The 19,986-nt window shown below is 41.1% G+C and overlaps 2 protein-coding genes across 2 annotated transcripts in view; one reads left to right on the top strand and one right to left on the bottom strand.

The window, feature by feature from the left end:
* CENPP (centromere protein P) overlaps nt 1-19,986 on the top strand; it is a gene marked incomplete at both ends in the record, with an annotated part of 192,368 nt that overhangs the window by 36,315 nt on the left and 136,067 nt on the right. The window lies entirely within an intron of this gene.
* Nucleotides 648-18,840, bottom strand: OGN (osteoglycin; the record flags this gene model as incomplete). The annotated part of the gene is given in 9 exon segments (XM_080709220.1): nt 648-818; nt 1,641-1,736; nt 5,258-5,460; nt 7,554-7,712; nt 14,591-14,684; nt 17,453-17,608; nt 18,663-18,730; nt 18,733-18,786; nt 18,789-18,840. Coding segments are annotated over 9 exon segments (1,053 nt in total).

Here is a 19,986-nt window from a genome sequence, read left to right on the forward strand (position 1 = left end):
GAATATTTAGCTTTTCCAAATTTTTGGAACATCTGCCATTTAATGCTTTTGAGATACAGTAAAGGTCAACAAAGACAAATGTAGAAAATTTCTTGGATTTTTCTTACTTCATTCATAATAGGAATAATGCGTCTCGAATGTAGTATTTAAGCCAGGTATGATGGCGCACGCTTGTAATCTCAGCATTCAGGAGGCTGAGACTGAAGGATTCGCGGTTTGCAGTCAGCTTCAGCTACTCAGTGAGGCCCTCCACAACTTAGTGAGATCCCGTTTCAAAATAGAGAATAAAAAATAGGGCAGGGTATGTAGTTCGGAGGTAGAATACCTGTGGGTTCCATCTCCAGACCCACCAAAAAAAAAAAAAAATGTACTATTTATGTAATACATATCTTTTAAATGGTCAGTGGTCCAGAATAAACCAGAAGGGGTTTCCAATGCTGTTTAAATATTTTCATGTTACTTTGTTTGAACGTAGAGATTCCGTCTTTTTGCTTGTTATATAAGAATTTTGAACGTCCTTGCTCAAAACAAAATTCTTTCACAGTGGGATGAAAGGGTAATATTAAACTGATATTTAGGTTCCTTTAGGCAATTTTGAGACCGATTATAAGTATGTGGGTTTAGCTTACATACTCTATTGATAGTAGTTAAAAATATGAGCCTATAGGTAGCCTTTTTAAGCAAATGAAACTGTTGGGATGCTTTCCCAGGATGATTGGGTTGCCCTCGAGGCGTATCTCTTCAACGCGGTCCCGAATGTAGCGGGTGTCATTAGCCTTGCAGAAGGTATCATCTGTAATCGAAGTTATGTTGTTAAACTGGAAAAGAAAAGAAAAGAGATTGTGTGAATTGACGACTTTTGTAAAGATCAGACATGCTGTATATATATCCTCATGGTAATAAAATCCTCTATGTGTACAGTGTTATTTTGGAAGGATAGACTACTCACTATTAATCAAGCAATGTCTGTAAAACAAGTTGGATCTTTGTTGTTGTTGTTGTTGTTGTACTGGAGATTAAATCCAGAGGCATTCTCCCACTGAGTATATCCCCAGCCCTATTTTATTTTTAAACAGGGTCTCGCAAGGTTGATGGGAGTCTCACTCCTTGCTGAGACTGTCCTTGAACCTGTGATCCTCCTGTCTTAGTCTCCCAAGTATGGGGATTACAGGCGTGCACTACCACGCCCAGACTCCAAGGTGGAACTTCTGTGCTTACAGATCAATTTTAGTTTTATTCTCTTCACTTTAGCATTTTCTACTTGATGTTGTACTATAACGCCAGATAGAAACTCTCCAAAAGCAAATGTCCACCAATGTTTGGAGAAATAAACATAAATCAGAGGTCCAAGTTATCCCCTAACTTCAAATCCATGTGTTAACACTAGCTAGGAGACGCCAAGTGAACAGCTGGCCCCATATTCCACTCAGGAACAGACTTTATGCTTACTAAGTCTGTCACCTCAGTTTCTGGGCTTCGAGGGCTCATGCAACTAAATATATTAAGACTTTTGATAGGCACCGAGCTGTCACACTCCTGTGGTGAACTAACTATAATTTACATCTGAGTGATTTTCCCAATGAGTCATAAGAATGACTCATAGTAACTAAAGCCAGATATTATGAAATGAACAGTTATACCTGGAGATGAATTATTCGTAGGCTTTCTGGCAAATTAGGAGGCACAGATTCCAGGGCATTGTGGTCCAAGTAGAGGAAGGAAAGGTTATTCAGTTTCTGTAAGGATAATTCGATTTGATTGTTAATAAGGGCTACGCATTTCAAGCAATGTATACATTAATAAAGGATACTGACCAGGCATAGTGGCACACACTTGTAATCCCCGTACTTGGGAGACTGAGACAGGAAGATCGCAGGTTCCCGGCCAGCCTCAGCTACTAATTAAGGCCCTCTGCAACTTAGTGATATGCTGTTTCAAAATAAAGAATAAAAAATAGGGCTGGGGATGTAGCTCAGAGGTAGGAGGCCCCTGGGTTCAATCCCCAGTTCCACAACAAAATGTAATTAATTAAAAAGGCTATTGGATATAAACATGTCCAGAGCAGCGGTTGTTGATGCAGGACTTCCTTGTTTGGGTTATTGTTTGGCTTCATAAATAGTGTGTCTTGGACATTTATCGTGTCCAGCAGAGCTCAGCTGCATGTCCCATTTTTCTGTCCAGCTCTCTCCAACTACCCACTCTCCTGATGCCCTCTTCTGAGCCTTTTCAGATGTCTTGGGAGCACCTAACCTATGGGATTTACTTGGGGTGCTGATGCTGCGCCACCTCCCTTGGGCATCTAGAGTTTTCTATCTCAGCTCTTTCAACTTGGACCAAAATGGTTACACTTAAGAGATGTGTGCTTAGCAAGATATTTCTTGGAACTGAAGTTTCAGGAAGAACAATTTGATGTGACTTTTTTCGTAAGGGTTGTAAAATTATTGTTCATGAGAAGTAACTCATTATTGTATATGGTTAGATACTGTGTTTTCAAGATGGTTTTCCTCAACATCACTCTTTTACCTTAACTTTCATATACAGTCCTGTACCCGATTTTGCTAATTCTTCTGTGTTGTTATTTTAATCCTTCCTTAGGCCTCCTACCTTTCCATCATCTGGATACCAAACACTGATATTCCCAGTGTGCCTCATTTATATGAGTTACAGTAATCTGATTTTACCAGTAGCCTTGGAACCCTAGGACATTAAACAAAGCTACAAAGAAGCCAAGTTTATAATTTTCATACCACTTTGTCATGAATCCCTTTTGTAATGTATGTGTAAAACCCCAAATAGTAAAACATTCCTTTGCCAGGCATGATGGCACATGTCTGTAATCCCAGTACTTGGCAGTTGCCAGGCCGATCTCAGCCTTGTTTCAAAATTTAAAAAAAAAAATTTGCTGGGCATGGTGGTGCACGCTTGTAATCCCGGCATCCGGGAGGCTGAGACCTGGAGGATTGCGGTTCGCGGACAGCCTCAGCTACTTAGTGAGGCCCTCTGCAACTCAGTGAGACCCAGTTTCAAAATAAAGAATAAAAAATAGGGCAGGGGGTGTAGCTCAGAGGTCGAATGCCCCTGGGTTCCATCCCCAGACCCGCAAAAAAAAATTTTTTTTTTCTAATTCAAGAACTAGGGCTGGGCATATAGCTTAGAGGTAGAGAGTCTAGGGGTTAACCTGGTACCTTGCCTTTTGAGTCAGGTTATTTCTGTTGCCAACAGTAGCTTTAGGATCTTGTGCTTTTGTCTGGGGGTTTCTTTAGACTTGGAGTTGATATATCAGAGTTATGGAAATCCTGGACTGAGGCAATTATTTCTGTAGTCCATGAATGTTGAGACAACCTGACAACTTGGACCAAAGCAGATAACCTTTCACTTTTCCTACGTGTGTGTGTGTGTGTGTGTGTGTGTGTGTGTGTGTGTGTGTGTGTGTTACAAGGGATTGAACCCAGGGGTGCTCTACCACTGAGCTACACCTCCAGCCCTTTTTCTTTATTTTAAAGCAAGGTCTCACTACATTTCTGAGGCTGGCCTTGACCCTGTGATCCTCCTGTTTCTGCCTCCCAAGTACTAGAATTATAGACATATGGCCCCAGACCTGGTTCCTACATATTTTCTTGAGAAATTAAGAAATGTTTTTAACTGTTACTACATATAGACGTTTGCATTTGGCTTCACCATGGATTTCAAAAGAAAATCTACCTATAAAAAAAAATGGGGGGTGGTACTGGGGATTGAACATGGAGCATTCTTCCTTCTAGGTATACCCCCAACCCTTTTTATTTGAGGTTTTGAAACAAGGTTTTGCTAGGTTACTGAAAGTCTTACTGAGTTGATGAGGCCCTCCTTGAGCCTGCAGTCCTCCTGTCTCAGCCTCCCGTGTACTGGTGCACCACCATGCCTAGCTACCTGTAGAATTTTATAGTCCAAGAAGGGCATGGTGCTGCATACTTACAATCCCAGCACTTGGGAGGCTGAGACAGGAGGTTTGCAGGTTGGTGCACGTATGGGTATCTTATTGAGACCCTGTTGCAGGATAAAAAAAAATACAGAGGACTAGGGATAATGCTCTTTGGTAGAATCCCCCCTCCCCAGTTCAATTCCAAATACCACAAAAGAAAATGTCTTATATTTTTACATTTTTGTTGTTTTCTTTTTTTCAACTTTACCTTTTCTTCCCCCCCTTGGTACTGGGGATTGACCCCCGCGACATTCTACTTCCAAGCAACACCTCCACCTGTTTTTTATTCTTTACTTTGAAATGGTCTCATTTAGTTGTAGAAGGCCTCACTAAGCAGCTGAGGCTGGCCTTGAACCTATGATCCTCTTGTCTCAACCTCTCAAGTACTAGGATTACAAGTATCCCCCACCATGCCTAGCCTTTTTTCTTTTTTTTTTTTTCTTTTTTTTTTTTTTTTGGTGGTGGTACTGGGGATCAAACCCAGGGGCTTTCTACCTATAAACTATACCCCCAACCCTATTTTACTCCTTATTTTGAAACAGAGTCGCACTAAGTTGCCGAGCGTCTCACAAGTTGCTGAGGCTGGCTATGAAACTACTGTCCTTCTGTCTCAGTCTCCCAAGTACTAGGATTACAAGTGTGCACCATCATGCCCAGCTTAAAACAAAAAAAAAATTTTTTTTAAAGGCTGGTGGTATAGACCCGAGTTAGATTGCCTCTGGGTTCAATATCCAGTACTGAAAAAAGAAAAAAAAAACACATTTGTTGTGTAAATAAGTGAAGAGATGGGATTCAGTATCTCCCATGAAACGAAACAAAGGTTATATACTTTAAATGAGGTGCAGACATGAGCAAGGCTGAATAAACATAATAGGATGGTTGTTTATTATGTAAATAATGTCTTAATGTATCAGAAGTTTCAAATGGAACCAAAATGAAAAGCCAGTTGGGAGGTTGAGATGGAGGATTGCAAGTGTGAGGCCAGCCTCCGCAACTTAGACCCTGTCAAGATAAAATAGAAAAAGGGCTGGAAATGTAAGTCAGTCTTAAAGCGTCCGTGAGTTCCATCCCCAGTAACCCCTGCCCCAAATAAAGCCAGGCAAGTTGCTTCGCCCCTGAATTCCCAGCTGCTCTGCAGGCTGATCCAAGAGGGTGGCTTCAGCCTCGGAGTGAAGGCCGGCCTGGACAAGATGGAAAGACTGTCTCGAAATAAAGGAAAGTGGCAAAAATAGATGATCAGCCAGTGTCTCCTATGTCTTCTCCCTGGAATTTACCCAGTCATGCTGCGATACTTACTTTGAATGTATTTGCTTTGATCCCTCTACTCTTGATTTTGTTGTATTTTGCATTAAATAAAGTGAGCTTTGGAGGAAGAACCGGAAGTTTCAGTAGTTGGTTTTCAGCAAGTGAAAGTTCTTCTAACAAAGAAAGTTTCGCAAAAGTACTATCTTCTATGTCTTCTATCAAATTTCCTGTAAAATCGAGTCTTCTTAAGTTAGCTTGAGGAGAAAATATACAAAAAATATCAAGTTAGAATCTCATTGTATGGACTGAAGAAAAGCATTTATTCAACAGATTGCTCAGTACTCCTTTTCTCTTTCATCTTTGAATTTGCATAAGTACCTCAAGAAAAGTTGTCACTGTGTTTTTGCTTTTGTTTTGTGGCGCTGGAGATGGAGCCTCAGGCCTTACACGTGCTCACGGGTGGTCTGCTTCTGAGCTTCAAGCCCCAGCAGTGAAATTACGTTAAGATGAGCATCTCTGACACTCACGGTGCCTCACAGTGATGCCTCGTCTAGTTGTAGTCTTAGAATCCCAGGTTTGGAAGGGATCTTAATAGTCTCTCCCTTTCTCTGTTTGAATTTCTCAGAATGCACAGGCAAATTGAAGGAAATTTTTATTGTCATTTGTGGAAAGTACGCATTACATTTGACTGAATGGAATCATGTTATTAATATTGGTGGATGTTTGGTCAACAGCTGCACTGTAATCGTAGGTGTGTGACCCTAATCTCTCTACGCCTCATTGCTTATCAACAACAAAGACAAAAATGTTCCCTGATTTGTTAAAGCAATGCACGTTGAGAACTTGAGAAATTCAGTATATATTGCTTTTGATGGGGATGATTAGGAAATATAGTTCTCACAGTAGTTCCTGCCTCTTTCTTTCTTTCTTTTTTGGGGGGGGCACTCTATCACTGAGCCATATCCATATCCTCAACCTTTTTTTTGAAACATGGTCTCACAAAGTTGCCCAGGATGTCCTTGAACTTAATGATACTATGATACTCCTGCCTCAGCCTCCTGGGTATCTTGGATCACAGGCACATGCTTCTGCACTCAGCCAAAGTTGTCATTTTCTATAGTGTCTCTGCAAACACAGAATTAGTGCATACCAAACCACTGCTTCTAGGGAAATTACAGGATTAGGTTCCCATGAGCCTTTAGCCACATATTTTTGTCAGCCAGTTAATACAAGCCTTGTTTTATATGTGTTTTTGTTTTAAAATAACTTACTTATTGTACATTGTTGGGTCACTCGCTCACATTGCCCTGAAACTAATGCCTGAGTGAAGCGTATTTAACACAAGCATTTCTCTTGAGGCACGTCACAGTGCTCCTGTGCTGAGGAGCACTGGGTGGCACTGAGGCACTCGTCTTAGGCTGGGTTTCTTTTCTTTTTTCTTTTTTTTCTCTTGGTACTAGAGACTAAACCCAGGGGCATTCTACCTCTAAGCTACACACCAGTCCTATTTTACTTTTTTTTTCCAGCTTAAAACAGTGTCTCACATAAGTTGTAGAGGGCCTTGCTAAGTTGCTGAGGCTGGCCACAAACCTGCAATCCTCCTTTTCTCAGCCTCCCAAGTACTGGGATTACAGGCTCTTAGGTTTTTTCAATAGTAAAATTATCAGTAAAAAGCACAAAAATGACATACTGCACTAATTAGACTGCATAGACACTAATTTGTAGCAGGAGAGCTCAAACAAGCGAGTAATGCCTCGTTTATTGCAGCTCAGAATATGTGTTTTCAGTCAATCAGACTTTGGGGTGCTCTGTGAGTTTCTGCTAATGATCACAAAAATAACAGATGCATTTGTTTTGGGACTGCAAATGCACATTAGCAAGTAGGTGAAATACGGGATCCACGGTACTGCGGAACTGCACTTAAGTCCACAGCTGGGAACCAGCAATGGCAGCCTCAGTTAGTTCAGTTACGATGGATCTCAGGAAGTCTGGTGAGGCTGGGGTGCATTTCTTTGTGTATTTTTCTTCAGAAAGACTTCACAACACAGGACAAACCCCAGGCTTAGTGCGTTAGGGGCAAATACTTTACCACTGAGCTACGCCCCCAGCCCACAATTTGGATTTTAAAGCATTGCAGTAAAGAAGAAATAGCCGTCTGTAAGTTAAATAGGTTGTTAACAGACACCAGTCACCAGTAAAGAAAAAAGTCACAGTAGAAAAGACTACCAAGAAAACAATGGATTTTTGTGAAGTTGGATACTTATCAACGGTAACAACTCTAGGTATAGTAGGCTGCAAGTGTGTAGAAACTTTTTTTTTTTGAGCTAGTACTACTTTGTTAACTTACGTATGTCTGCAAAATCTTTCGCAGTCAGCTTTCTTATTTTGTTGAATCGCGCATAAAGATAGGCTGATTCCTTTGGCAAAGGTGGTACAGCATCAATGTCGACTTCTTCACAGTACACAGAGCCACTCAAACACACGCACAGCAGGCACGTGGGCATTTCTGAGTTGGAAGACAAAACTGCAAAGGTGTCAACAGTGGCCTGAAAATATTCAACCCCCACTGGCAGAATTATTGCTATTATGAATGTTACTGCAATTTGAAAAGGTATTTTACAGAATCAGGAATAATAGTCAAGATATTAGTCATGGTAGCCAGTAACTAACGTTGTACTTAATAATTCATAAGAATTTTGTTTAAAAGTCTGTAATCCATACTTTCTTTTGATTCTGTGTTGTGTTTTATTAATTAATTAATTTTGTGACACTGCGAATTTAATTCAAGGGCATTCTATTCCTGAACTAGTCCCCAACCCTCTTTTTTATTTATTTTGAAACAGGGTCTCACTAAGTTGCAGAGGGCCTCACTAAGTAGCTGAGGCTGGCCGCGAACCTGCGATCCTCCTGTCTCAGCCTCCCAGGTACTGGGATTGCAGTCTTATGACACCACGCCTGACTTATTCTGTGTTGTAATAGTGATTCTTTAATTGCTGATTGGCCATTACATTTATCATTTGAGTGCCAAAATTGTCATAAAGCACAATTTAAGGTAAATACAAGGTTGATTTTTCAAGTTAGGTGTGTTGGAAACTTATTTCATATCGATTACAGTAGCTAATTAGAAACCACTAGCTAATCCAGGCATGGTAGCGCAAGTTTGTAAACCCAGCATTTAGGAGGCTGAGACAGGAGGATTGTGCAGGTTCAAGGCCAGCCTCAGCTACTTAGGCTCTCAGCAACTTACTGAGACCTGTTTCCAAATGAAGTGTAAAATAGGTCTGGGTGTATAGCCCAGGGGTAGGAAGCCCCTGGGTTCCATCTCCAGTACAAGAAGAAGAAGAAGAAGGAGGAGGAGGAGGAAGGGGAAGAAGGGGAGGAGGAGGAGGGGGAGGAGGAGGAAAGAAGGAGGAGGAGGAGGAAAGAAGGAGGAGGAGGAAAGAAGGAGGAGGAAGAAGAGGAGGAGGGGAGGGAGGGAAGGAAGGACGGACTAGTTAAATGAGCAGACAATTAACTGGAAAGCCAGAGTCCTCACTGCTCCGCTCACACCTCATTTACACCCGTAGGGTTGGCGCAACTCCAGGTCCATCTCTTGACATGGGATATTTTTTGCCCCCTGTTTATTTGTCACATCTTTTTAACCTGGAACAGCTCCTTCATCTTTATTTTTTTTTATCTTTTACTGTTTTGAAGGTACAAGGCTTTACCTCTAGGCATTTAGTTTACTGAATTTGTATTTTAAAAAATAAGGAACATTTTAAGAATTTGCATATCACCATTGCACAGGCCCAGGCTGATCTGTACCGTTCCCATCTCAGTACACCTGCTGCCAAGGCAAACACCGTGGAGTTGTTTCCATGAAGCTTGGTCTGAGGTCATTTCTGGCTGGAATACCATGGAAATAATAATGTATCCTTGTGTCATGGATAAGAAGGCAGATGAAAGCGGGTATAGTGGCTAGGCCTATAATCCCAGCACTTGGGAGGCTGAAACAGGATCAAGCAAGTAGTGAGACTCCCATCAACCTAGCAAGACCCTGTATCAAAATAAAAATAAAATAAGGCAGGCCGGACATGGTCGTGCACACTTGTAATCCCGCGCTTGGGAGGCTGAGACAGGAGGATCGCACAGGTTCAAAGCCAGCCTCAGCTACTTAGTGAGACCCTGTTTCCAAATAAAGTATAAAATAGATCTGGGAGTATAGCCCGCAGGTAGAAAAGCCCCTGGTTTCCACCCCTACTACCACCAATAAATAAGTAAATAAATAAGTAAGTAAGTAAGGCTGGGGATGTAGCTTGGAGTTTGAATGCCCCTTGGTTCAATCCCCAGTACTACTACTACTGCTAATAATAATAATAATAATAGCTGGGCGTGGTGGCACACGCTTGTAATCCCAGCATATTTGGGAGGCTGACACCAGAGGATCGTGGTTCACAGAGAGCCCCAGCTACTTAGTGAAGCTCTCTTCAACTTAGTGAGACCCTGTTTCAAAATAAAGAATAAAAAATAGAGCAGGGGGTATAGCTCTTAGGTAGGAAGCCCGTCGGTTCCATTCCCAGTACTACAGGGGAAAAAATATATATATCTTTGATCACTTGGTTCAAATATGTCTGCCTTGTTTCTCAATATATAAAGATACTATTTCTTACCTTCTAATTAATAAATATTTTTTGAGAAATACTTTAAGACCAAAAAAAATCTAATGTGCTAAACTTTGACCCACTGGTTTTAGATGAACCATTTAGTTGCCAAAAATGGACTTTTCAATTCCATCATTCCTTCTGCATTTGCTAGTTGGCATTCTGTTATAGGGTGGAACATTCCCTTCTTATTTACTTTTACGTCAGTGTGAATTTAACACTCTATTTAATGAATCATAACTTATTACATCATACATACACACATGTGCATGCGCGCATTTCCCACTGAGCTGCACTCCCAAGCCTTTTCATAAAACCTCCATGATGCAGGGTGAACTCGGTGCTTTTATTTATTTGTTTATTTGTTTGATTGTTTGTTTATTTATTTATTTTTGGTGGCACTGGGGGTGGAACCCAGAGGCTTTCTACCTCCGGGCTATACTCCCAGACCTATTTTATACTTTATTTGGAAACAGGGTCTCACTAAGTTGCTGAGAGCCTCGCTAAGTAGCTGAGGCAGAACTCGGTGCTTTTAAAAAGACCAGATTTAAAGCTGTTGGGGCTGACCTTCAGCTTCCAGTCCTCCTGCCTCAGTCTCCTGGACAGCTGGGATTCGTACTACCGCCACACCCAGCTCATATTTGCTTTAATAATCAAATTGCCACAGATTAAGTACTTGGAACTCTAAGACAGAATCCTGGAGTTTCTAGACCACCTCAGCTACTTAAGGAGACCCCATTTCAAAATAAAAAGTAAGAGTTGGGCATGGTGGTGCGCAGGTTTAATGCCAGTACTTAGGAGGCTGTGACAAGAGGATCACAGGTTTAAGGACAGCCTCGATAAGTAGTGAGACTCATCAACTTAGTGAGACTGTTTCGAAATAAGAATAAAAACAAGGCTGCAGGTGTAGCTCAGAGGTAGAATGCGCCTGGGTTCAATCCCCAGGAAAAGTAAATAAATAAATAAATAAATAAGTAAATTTCCCCTACATTAGCCAGTACGAGATTCCTTTTCACCCTCTTTTTTTAAATTTTTTTATTTTGGTGGTAGGGATGGAACCCTGGGGACATTCTACCTCCGAGGTACACCCCCAAACCATTATTTTATTCTTTTTTTTTTTTTTTTTGAAACTAGGTCTCAGTAAATTGTGGAGAACCTCACTAAGTTACTGATGTTGGCCGAAAAACCTGCAATCCTCCTGTCTCAGCCTACCGAGCACTGGGATTACAAGCGTGCACCACCACACCTGTCTTCAACCCTTTTTTTCTTCTACAACTTTTTGTGGTTAATTGGTATACAGTAAATTACACTGTATTTAAATTGTATAATTTATAAGTTTTTGACATGTTTATGTGCATAAGACTTTCACTGCAGTGGAGACAGTTGACATATCTACCATGCCCCCATTTTCTCATCTCCTCCTTGATCCTCCCACCCACCCTTGCTCCCCACCAACCACTGACCTGCTTTTGCTCACTGTACGAGCATTTTTAAGCATTTCATAAGGAAAGACTCATGCAGTAAATACTTGTCTGTCTGGCGTCTTCTGCCCAGCGTAATTGTTTTGAAATTTATTTCATTGTATTAGTATTTCACCGTCTCGATTTAGAAATCAGCTCCTACAGGCATTTGGGTTGTTTCTAGGTTTGGGCCACTTCGAGGAAAGCAGTTACGAACATTGTAAACCTCATGCTTTCTTTCTCTTGGAGAAATACCTAGAAGTCTTATTATGTGTTTATGTTTTGCCTTTTGGAGAAAGTTTCCAACTGTTTTCCCAAGGATTGTGGTATTTTTACATTCTCAACAACAGTGCGTGAGAGGTCTAGTAGCACCATATCCTTGTCAGTGTTTGATATGGTCATCTCATTGTATTTTAATTTGCATTTCTATAATTGTGAATGCTCTTATACATATTCTAGATATAAGTCTTTTGTCAGATTTGTATTTTGTAAATATTTTATCTCAGTTGTAACTTGTCTTTTTTATTTTTTTATCAGTGTCTTTTGAAATACAGATAAAGTTTTAATGAACAATTGATTCCTTTATACTTAATGCTTTTTGTGTCACATTTAAGAAATGTTTGCTAACTGGGAGTGGTGGCGCACGCTTGTAATCCAAGTACTTGGGAGGCTGAGACAGGAGGATCGGGGTTCGCGGCCAGCCCTAGCCACTCAGTGAGGCCCTTTGCAACTCAGTGAGACCCTGCTTCAAAATAAATAAAAAATAGGGCTGGGAGTGTAGCTTGGAGGTAGAATGCCCCAGGGTTCCATCCCCAGTGCCACAAAAAAAAGGAAGGAAGGAAGGAAGGTAGGTAGGTTGGTTGATTTGCTAACCAGTGGGTTAGTCGGCTTTCTGTCACTGTGACAGAGTACCTGACATAATCAGCTTGAAGGAAGAGGCCCACCTTCTGAAGTTCCCACCACCTCCCAATATTACCACCCCAAAATGCTGAAGGAACCAAGCATTCAACACATGGATTTAGGGGGACGTTTTAGACCTAATCATGACAACCATCGAGATTTTGCCCTTGGTATTCTTGTAGCAGCTGTGTAGCTTAAGCTCGTAACACTTAAGCATGGGGACATCTTTAGGTAACTTTTATATATGATGTCAAGAAAGATCAAGATTCTTTTTTCCTCCCCTGTGGGAGAGGAAATCTTGCTTATTTCAGCATGATTTGTGGAAAACATTATTTTTCCCCATTGAATTGTTTATGCATTGTAAAAAAAAAAAAAAAAAAACACTAGCTAACCTGTTGCATAATCCTACTTCTAGACTCTATTCTGTTTGATTGATCTTTAAAAAAAATGTTAAATGTCTTTCCATTTTTCCAGGTCTGCTTTTACTAAGATACTTCACAAAAATTTTAAGATGTTTTTCTGTTTTGGTTTATTTTATTTTCATTGTATCAATGTAGAAATTAGTGTGTGTGTGTGTGTGTGTGTGTGTGTGTGTGTGTGTGTGTGTGTGTGTGTTTCCTGTGAACCTGTGAACTAATGGTCTCTGGTAGATCAAGAAAGAACCATGGAAGACTGAGACACGAGAATCACAGGTTTGCGGTCAGTCTCAGAACTTCAAAAGATTTAGTAACCTGGTGTGATCATGTTTCAAAACAAAAAATGAGGCCGGGAGTGGTGGCACACACTTGTAATCCCAGCATTTGGGAGGCTGAGACCGGAGGATCACGGTTCGCCGACAGCCTCAGCTACTAAGTGAAGCCCTCTGCAACTCAGTGAGACCCGGTTTCAAAATAAAGAATTAAAAAAAAAAAATAGGGCAGAGGGTGTAGCTCGGAGGTCGAATGCCCCTGGGTTCCAGCCCCAGACCCGCAAAAAGAAAAGAAAAGAAAAGGGCTGTAGGTGTAGCGCAGAGGTAGGACATCCCTGGATTCAATCCCCAGTATGTATGTATGTATGTATGTATCTATCTATCTATCTATCTATCTATCCATTTCTCTCTCTCTCTCCCTTTCTCTCTCTCTCTTTCTCTCTCTCTCTCTCTCACACACACACACACACACACACACACACACACACACACACACACACACACACCAAACCAAATACATAGAGGCTCTGAAGTAGAACTTTTAGTTTGTTATTTGACAGTATGGAGCCATAGAGCCATTTCTCTTCTGTGAGCTTCTGGATCTTTGTTTTTGTTTGTTTGTTTCGTGGTGCTAAACACAGGGGCATTCTACCTCTGAGCTACACTCCAGTCTTATTGTATTTCTTATCTTAAAACAGAGTCTTACTAAGTTGCTGAGGCTGACGTGAACCTGCAGTCCTCCTGTCGCAGCCTCCAAGTACTGGGATTATAGGAGTTTGCCAACCACACCTGATGAGCTAGCCTGTTTGCTTGCTTTCTCTACCTCTCTCTTTTCTTCCTTTTTTTTCCTTCTTTCTAATATGTTATTATTTTGTGTTCTTGGGATGGACCCTAGGGATAGTCTATCTCAGAGCTATACCCCCAGCCCTATATTACTTTTTGTTTGTAAGCAGAATCTTGTTAAATTGTTGATGACCTCACCAAGTTGCTGAGGCTGGCCTCTCAATTGTGATCCTCCTTTCTCAGTCTCCTAAGTACTGAGTTTACAGGCCTGTGCCACCACACCCAGGCTCTTCTGTGATTTTTAAGGCAATAATTATATTTCATTTACTTTATTGTAAGGCTATACATTGTAATTTGCAAGTAATATTTAAATATTTCTTGAACTGATTTTATGTGGTCAGAAACATACGTTTTGTAGAAGGTCAGCTCTGACTAAACCTTGGTGGTTTTCCAGTGTTCCGTTCCTCTCTTCTCACTCATGTGAGATGTGCGTGACATCTCCCACTGTACCTGTTTGGCTTTGCCATTGAAGATAAAAATTCCAGTTTGTATTTGCTATATCTATTATTTTGCGGCAGTTTTTTATTACTGTAAGGAATAAAGTTCTATAGCTTTTTGTTTTTTGAGGTACTGAGGATGGAACCGAAGGACATTCTACCTCCAAGCTGCACCACAGTCCTGTTTTTTATTCATTATTTTGAAACAAGGTCTCACTGGGTTGCAAAGGGCCTCACTAAGCAGCTGAGGCTGGCCGCGAACTGTGATCCTCCTGTCTCAGCCTCCTGAATGCTGGGATTACAAGCGTGCGCCCACACCCAGCCCTAATACAGCTATTTTGTGTGTGTATATAAAGATGAATATATTTAAAAGGTCCTTTTGAGAAAAAATGAGATGTCGGGGTTTTCATACTTACCATCGGTTTCTTTCTTGGGCGTTGATTGTGTTATAGCCTCGTCTTTTTGCAACTGAAAGGTTTTCTCGTCAGCTATTATCACAGTCTCTTTTTCCTATTAAGAAAACAATAGCTTGTGGTCAGGCATATCAAGTCTTGAGTTTGAAGTCCAGTGATCAGAGAGAACACTAGTTTTACATAGTCATATTGAGTGACGTTTCTTTTGTGTTTCACTAGGATTTCATATGTAATTCCATCATTAATTAAAGTACAGTGTAAACCCGGCATAGTGGTGTGTGCCTGTAATCCCAGTACTCGGGGCTGAGACAGGAGGATTTCAGGTTCGAAGCCAGCCTCAGCAATTTATTAGGGAGGCCCTCTGTAACTCAGTGAGACCCTGCTTCAAAATAAAAAATAAAATAGGGCTGGGGGTATAGCTTAGAGGTAGATTGCCCCTGGGTTCCATCCCCATTCTCACACACACACACACACACACACACACACACACACACACACAGTAAATGTTATTCACTTATTTATTTTTCAATACTGGGGATTGAACCCAGAGGCATTCTGCCTCTGAGATATACCCCCCAGCCCTATCTATTTTATTTTTCAATTTGAAAAAGGGTCTCAAGCTGGGCGTGGTGGCACACGCTTGTAATCACAGCATTTGGGAGGCTGAAACAGGAGAATCATAGTTCAACGCCAGCCTCAGCTACTTAGTGAGGCCCTTTGCAACTCAGTGAGACCCGGTTTCAAAATAAAGAATAAAATATAGGGTTGGGGGTGCAGCTCAGAGGTAGAATGTCCTGGGTTTCATACCCAGTATCGCAAAAAAAGGAAAAAGGGTCTTACTAAGTTGCACAGAGCCTAAGTGGCTGGGGCTGTGAACCTGCAATCCTCCTGTCTCAGCCTCACAAGTACTGAGGTTACAAGCTTGTGCTACCATACCCAGCTAAATGTTTTATTTTTTTTAATCATGAACTCCTTGAGTAAAAGAACCAGGTGTTTATGTTTGTGGTTACAAAGGCAACTCAGTGATTGGTAAATACTGAATGTGTTGCCATTCCAAATGGGAGCTAAGTGTGAATTTTCGGCATGCAAGTCTTTCTGAAGTAATACTACTCTGTGTTACTCTCAGGCTCTCCCCTGAGCTAAATATTCTAACAGATTCTACTCTTTTTAGCAATGCTAGTACCCTGCATGCCACTGGTGTCAAGGACTAAATATACTCTGTCCTTCCAGGGGTGAGCTTTTAATTACCCACGGCCTCCATTAGGCCATGGCTGTTGGGCCTTTGGTGCTTTGCTCAGTCCACTGGTCTCGGCTGTCGGCTCTGGGGAGCTAAGTCCTCACCTACCCTCCCTCCTTTCCTGTGATTGTGCGCTTTCTGACATTTGGATACAGTGCATGCTCTGGGGCTCATTCTTTCTCCCTTTGTAATCTTGCTTTGCCTCGTGGCCCTGCCCGTAGCCTTCGTTCTCCTGTCTGTGTGAGATCACTGCCCTGCCCACGCTGCCCGCTGCATTGTCCATTCAGCCAATAGTAGCCCACGTGTTTATACTACCATGGGGAAACCACTAAAGCCCTGTGAAGAGAAGAAACAAAGTCATCTCTAAACGTTTTAAGGACTAGGAAATTTTGAAAGTGTTCTTCTAAGTCATTGATTCAAATGATCCAAACCAGACAGGAGCTTCCACGATGACTCTTCTTTTTATCTTTTTAACTTGACGTTGTGACTGGAGACGCCTAGCCTCTTTTGTCTTAGTCATGTGCAAAAATAATGCAAACATATTAACTACCTTCATTGGAAGAAATAAACTTTGATGTTCAGTTTTCCCCATCGTGTGCCAAGGGGCGAGAACAGAAGTGCGGTTTTGACGAGTCGGTCTTAAAATCTTCACTACCTCACTTAGAGTAGAGAGGAACTTTTGCAGCCATCAGTATTGCTCTATTTCTGCCCCATTTCTGACTTTCCGTTGTATGTGTACTTGTATGTATGGCGCGTGTATGGGTAGGGGACAGCTGCATGCCGTGTCGACCTTTTCCTTACCCAGCGTTCATTTCTGTGTACCAGGACAACCACGAGTAATCACTCTGCCCAGAGAGGCGGGGCGTGTGTCGTGTGATACGAAAGCCGTCCCCGTAGGGTGGTCACTCAGAGCCACAGATCCTTGGTGCACACTGATGGAGGTCTAAACTGCCAAACTGACTGAAAAGCCCTAGATGAAGTAGCTTTTCTTTTTGTGGTATTGTGTGTAGTTTGCATCACTAGTACTCTTCTGGGTTTTTTTCTTGAACCAGTTTTTCTAAAGTAATAAACTTTATTCCTAGTAATTTATTTCCAAGGCAGCACAATAAGTAAATTTAAGGCATTGTACAACATAACACGTAAGTTTCCGCTGGTAAAGGATAACCTTAAAGTTTCCCTTAAATTATATTTTTTGTTTACTATAGCTACTGTGTGGATACCAGAAGTACTGCTAATTAATTTGTGAAGCATGCATATTTTAAAAGTATAATCATAGGGGTAATTATGAGGTACTTTAAACCATTAAAACGCTTTTCCACTGGGCATGCTGGCACACACTTGTAATCCTAGTACTTAGGAGGCTGAGACAGGAGGGTCACGGGTTTGTGGCCAGCCTCAGCTATTTAGTGAGACCCTGTTTCAAAATAAAGGATAAAAAATAAGGAGGGTGTAGCTTAGAGGTAAAATGCCCCCTGGGTTCAATCCCTAGTACCAAAACAAAAAACAAAAAACAACAAAAAAAAACTTTTTCTTTCCCCTTACTTTATCAAACACATTTAGAAAAAACAGAAACATGCATTTAAATGAATGCTGTTTTAAAAGATAAACAGAGAGTAGAAATACATTACCTTACTGTATTTCCCATCCTCATAATGCTGGCTGAGCATGGTTTCTTCAGAAGTGTCTGCTCCATACTCATAGGTGGTGGACAAGTCCTGCTGAGCCGGTGGTGCTGGCTCTGTCAGAGGCAGGAGCAGGAGCAGGAGCAGTGCAGGCTGCACCGTCTTCATCTCAGGAGAAAGTAAGGTGACTCGACTGGAACTTATTAAGCGAGTGGCCTGCGCACCGTAGGACAAAACTCTTTAAAACACAGACCATCGAAGCAATATTTAAAAGCTTAGAGGATGTTTTGGCAGGGTGTGTGCTGTAGGGGCCAGAGAATAAGTAGTTAACCCTTAGTGATCTTTAATTAGATACTAACAGTTTTCATGAATCTGTGAACATGCTGAAAAGAAGTTTCAGGAAGTTTTATTTTTTATCTATCAAAACTCAAGAAATGCGAGTCATTTAAGTTTCTAAATAATTAAGTGTCTTCAATGGAGGTACTCGCAGTCAACTGAAATCCTCTTAGGATGTCTGTAGTATAAATAGTTAAATGAAGACCCAAGATCTTGTCTCATGTGAGTTAAAAAATATCATATTTCAACTTTGCTGCTTTATAAGAACTCTTGATTTGTATTGGTACAAAAGAAACAAGTTCCAAGAAGTTTTAAAACTTAAGTTTCACATCATGAAAAGTAATCATTAACCGCTTACTTTCAGGTGGTATAAAATATAGGAAAAGCCGTAAGGCTCTGATTTTCTTACCTTTGTAAGTTTTATAGGTTATTACTCTTTTAAGTTAATAGTATTGCTTACTTAGTTTAAACTTTGAAAACTGTAGTAATAGTTTTGCAGGCTAGAGGAGGTGACCTTTAATGAAGGGGGTTTGTGGAATGGACTGCAGAGGACTTCAGCTCTCAGTGGGGTTTATCTAGTAGTGGGTGCACATTTCAGACTTTTTCTCAAGTAACTTCAGAATCACTCAGAGTTGCTGATGCTGCATTATAGATGCCAGTTTGTCAAAGATCCATTGGTTGAAATTTAAGAGCAAAATGATTCGTGAGCTTTAAAGCGCCCAGTTCTTGCTTGCCACAATATTAGTTACGTCATATGATACACAAAAATACTTGTGACAAATTAATTGATCAGGATAACTTGACATTTATTTAGACTGTTAGCTGCATCACGCTTCAACAAACAGCGTTTAAAATAATACATGAAAACAAGTCTACCTACCGTTGTTGCTGTTTTGAAGCTTTTGTGGCTTTCCTTAGTAGGTGTATCTTGCCGGTGCGTTAGCCCCAGTGGGAGGGTGAATGAGGAAATCTGTGGATTGGTTTCAAACTGTTGAACAAAACCCAGGGCCCAACAGCTTTAAGCAGAGTTTCCACGTGGTAGAGATCGTTGCCAACATTCCTTCTCAGGGTGAGATGCAGGATGCTGTCGTGGGGCGCTGAGCAGAAGGCGCTGGGATCTGCAGCACTGCGGCCGCCTCGGCCAGCTGCAGACCCGGATCACTGTGATCTTGCGTCGTAAGCACTGATCTGGTGAATCTTAGTGTATGAAAACGAGTTACGAAATCCTTTTCATTTTTGTGCTTTCCCAGGAGATAAAGTATCTGCTTTTTGAATGAAATAGGACAGCAAACCAAAATATGATCTTTTATGAGGACTAAAGATTTTGTCGTAATACTATAATTAGTCTATAATGAGACTGTCGGATGGAAAATTTAGTTTTAGTACAAATTATTTTATAGTTTCACCATTTGATGTTTTTGTTCCTTTATTTTACTTCCATGTAACAAAAGCCAAAGCATGAGAATTGTGTTTTGTTTTGTGGTACTAGGGACTAAATTCAGTGGCATTCTACCTCTGAGCTGTACCCCTGAACCATTTTATTTTCTGTTTTGAAACAGAGTCTTGCTAGTTTGCTAAGAGTCTTGGTCAGTTGCTGAAGCTTGTATCAGACCTGCCATCCTCCTGTCTCAGCTTCCCAAGGACTGGGATTATAGGCATGCACCACCTTGCCGTCTGGAAATTAGCTTTTTAAAAGTAAATTTGAAAGCCAAACTGTGGCGCATGCTTATAATCACAGTACCTGGGAGGCTGAGACAGGAAGATTGCAGTTCTAGGCCAGCCTTAGTTACTTAACGAGCCCCTCCTTAACATAGTGAGACCTTGTTTCAAAATAAATAATTAAAACAAAAAATAGGTCTGGGGATTTAGCTCAGTGGTAGAATGCCCCTGGGTTCCATCCCCAGTACCAAAAACAAAAAAATAAAAAAGGAAACTTGAGCCAGGCAAGATGGCACATGCTTGTAATCCCAGTACTTGAGAGGCTGAGACAGTATTCACAACCAGTCTCATTAACGTAGTAGGGCTGGTAAGACCCTGTTTCAAAAAAATAAAATGGGGCTGGGTGTATAGTTCAGAGGTAAAATGCCCCTGAGTTCAACCCTCAGTAGCAAAAAAAAAAGGGGGGGGGAATTCTATTTATAATTTTGGGGTTGATTGAAAGTAAAGAATGGTTTTGTTTGGGCTGGGCATGGTGGCACATGCTT

This window comes from Muscardinus avellanarius (assembly GCF_963383645.1).
Source record: "Muscardinus avellanarius genome assembly, chromosome: 13".
NCBI classification, from domain to species: Eukaryota; Metazoa; Chordata; class Mammalia; order Rodentia; family Gliridae; genus Muscardinus; species Muscardinus avellanarius.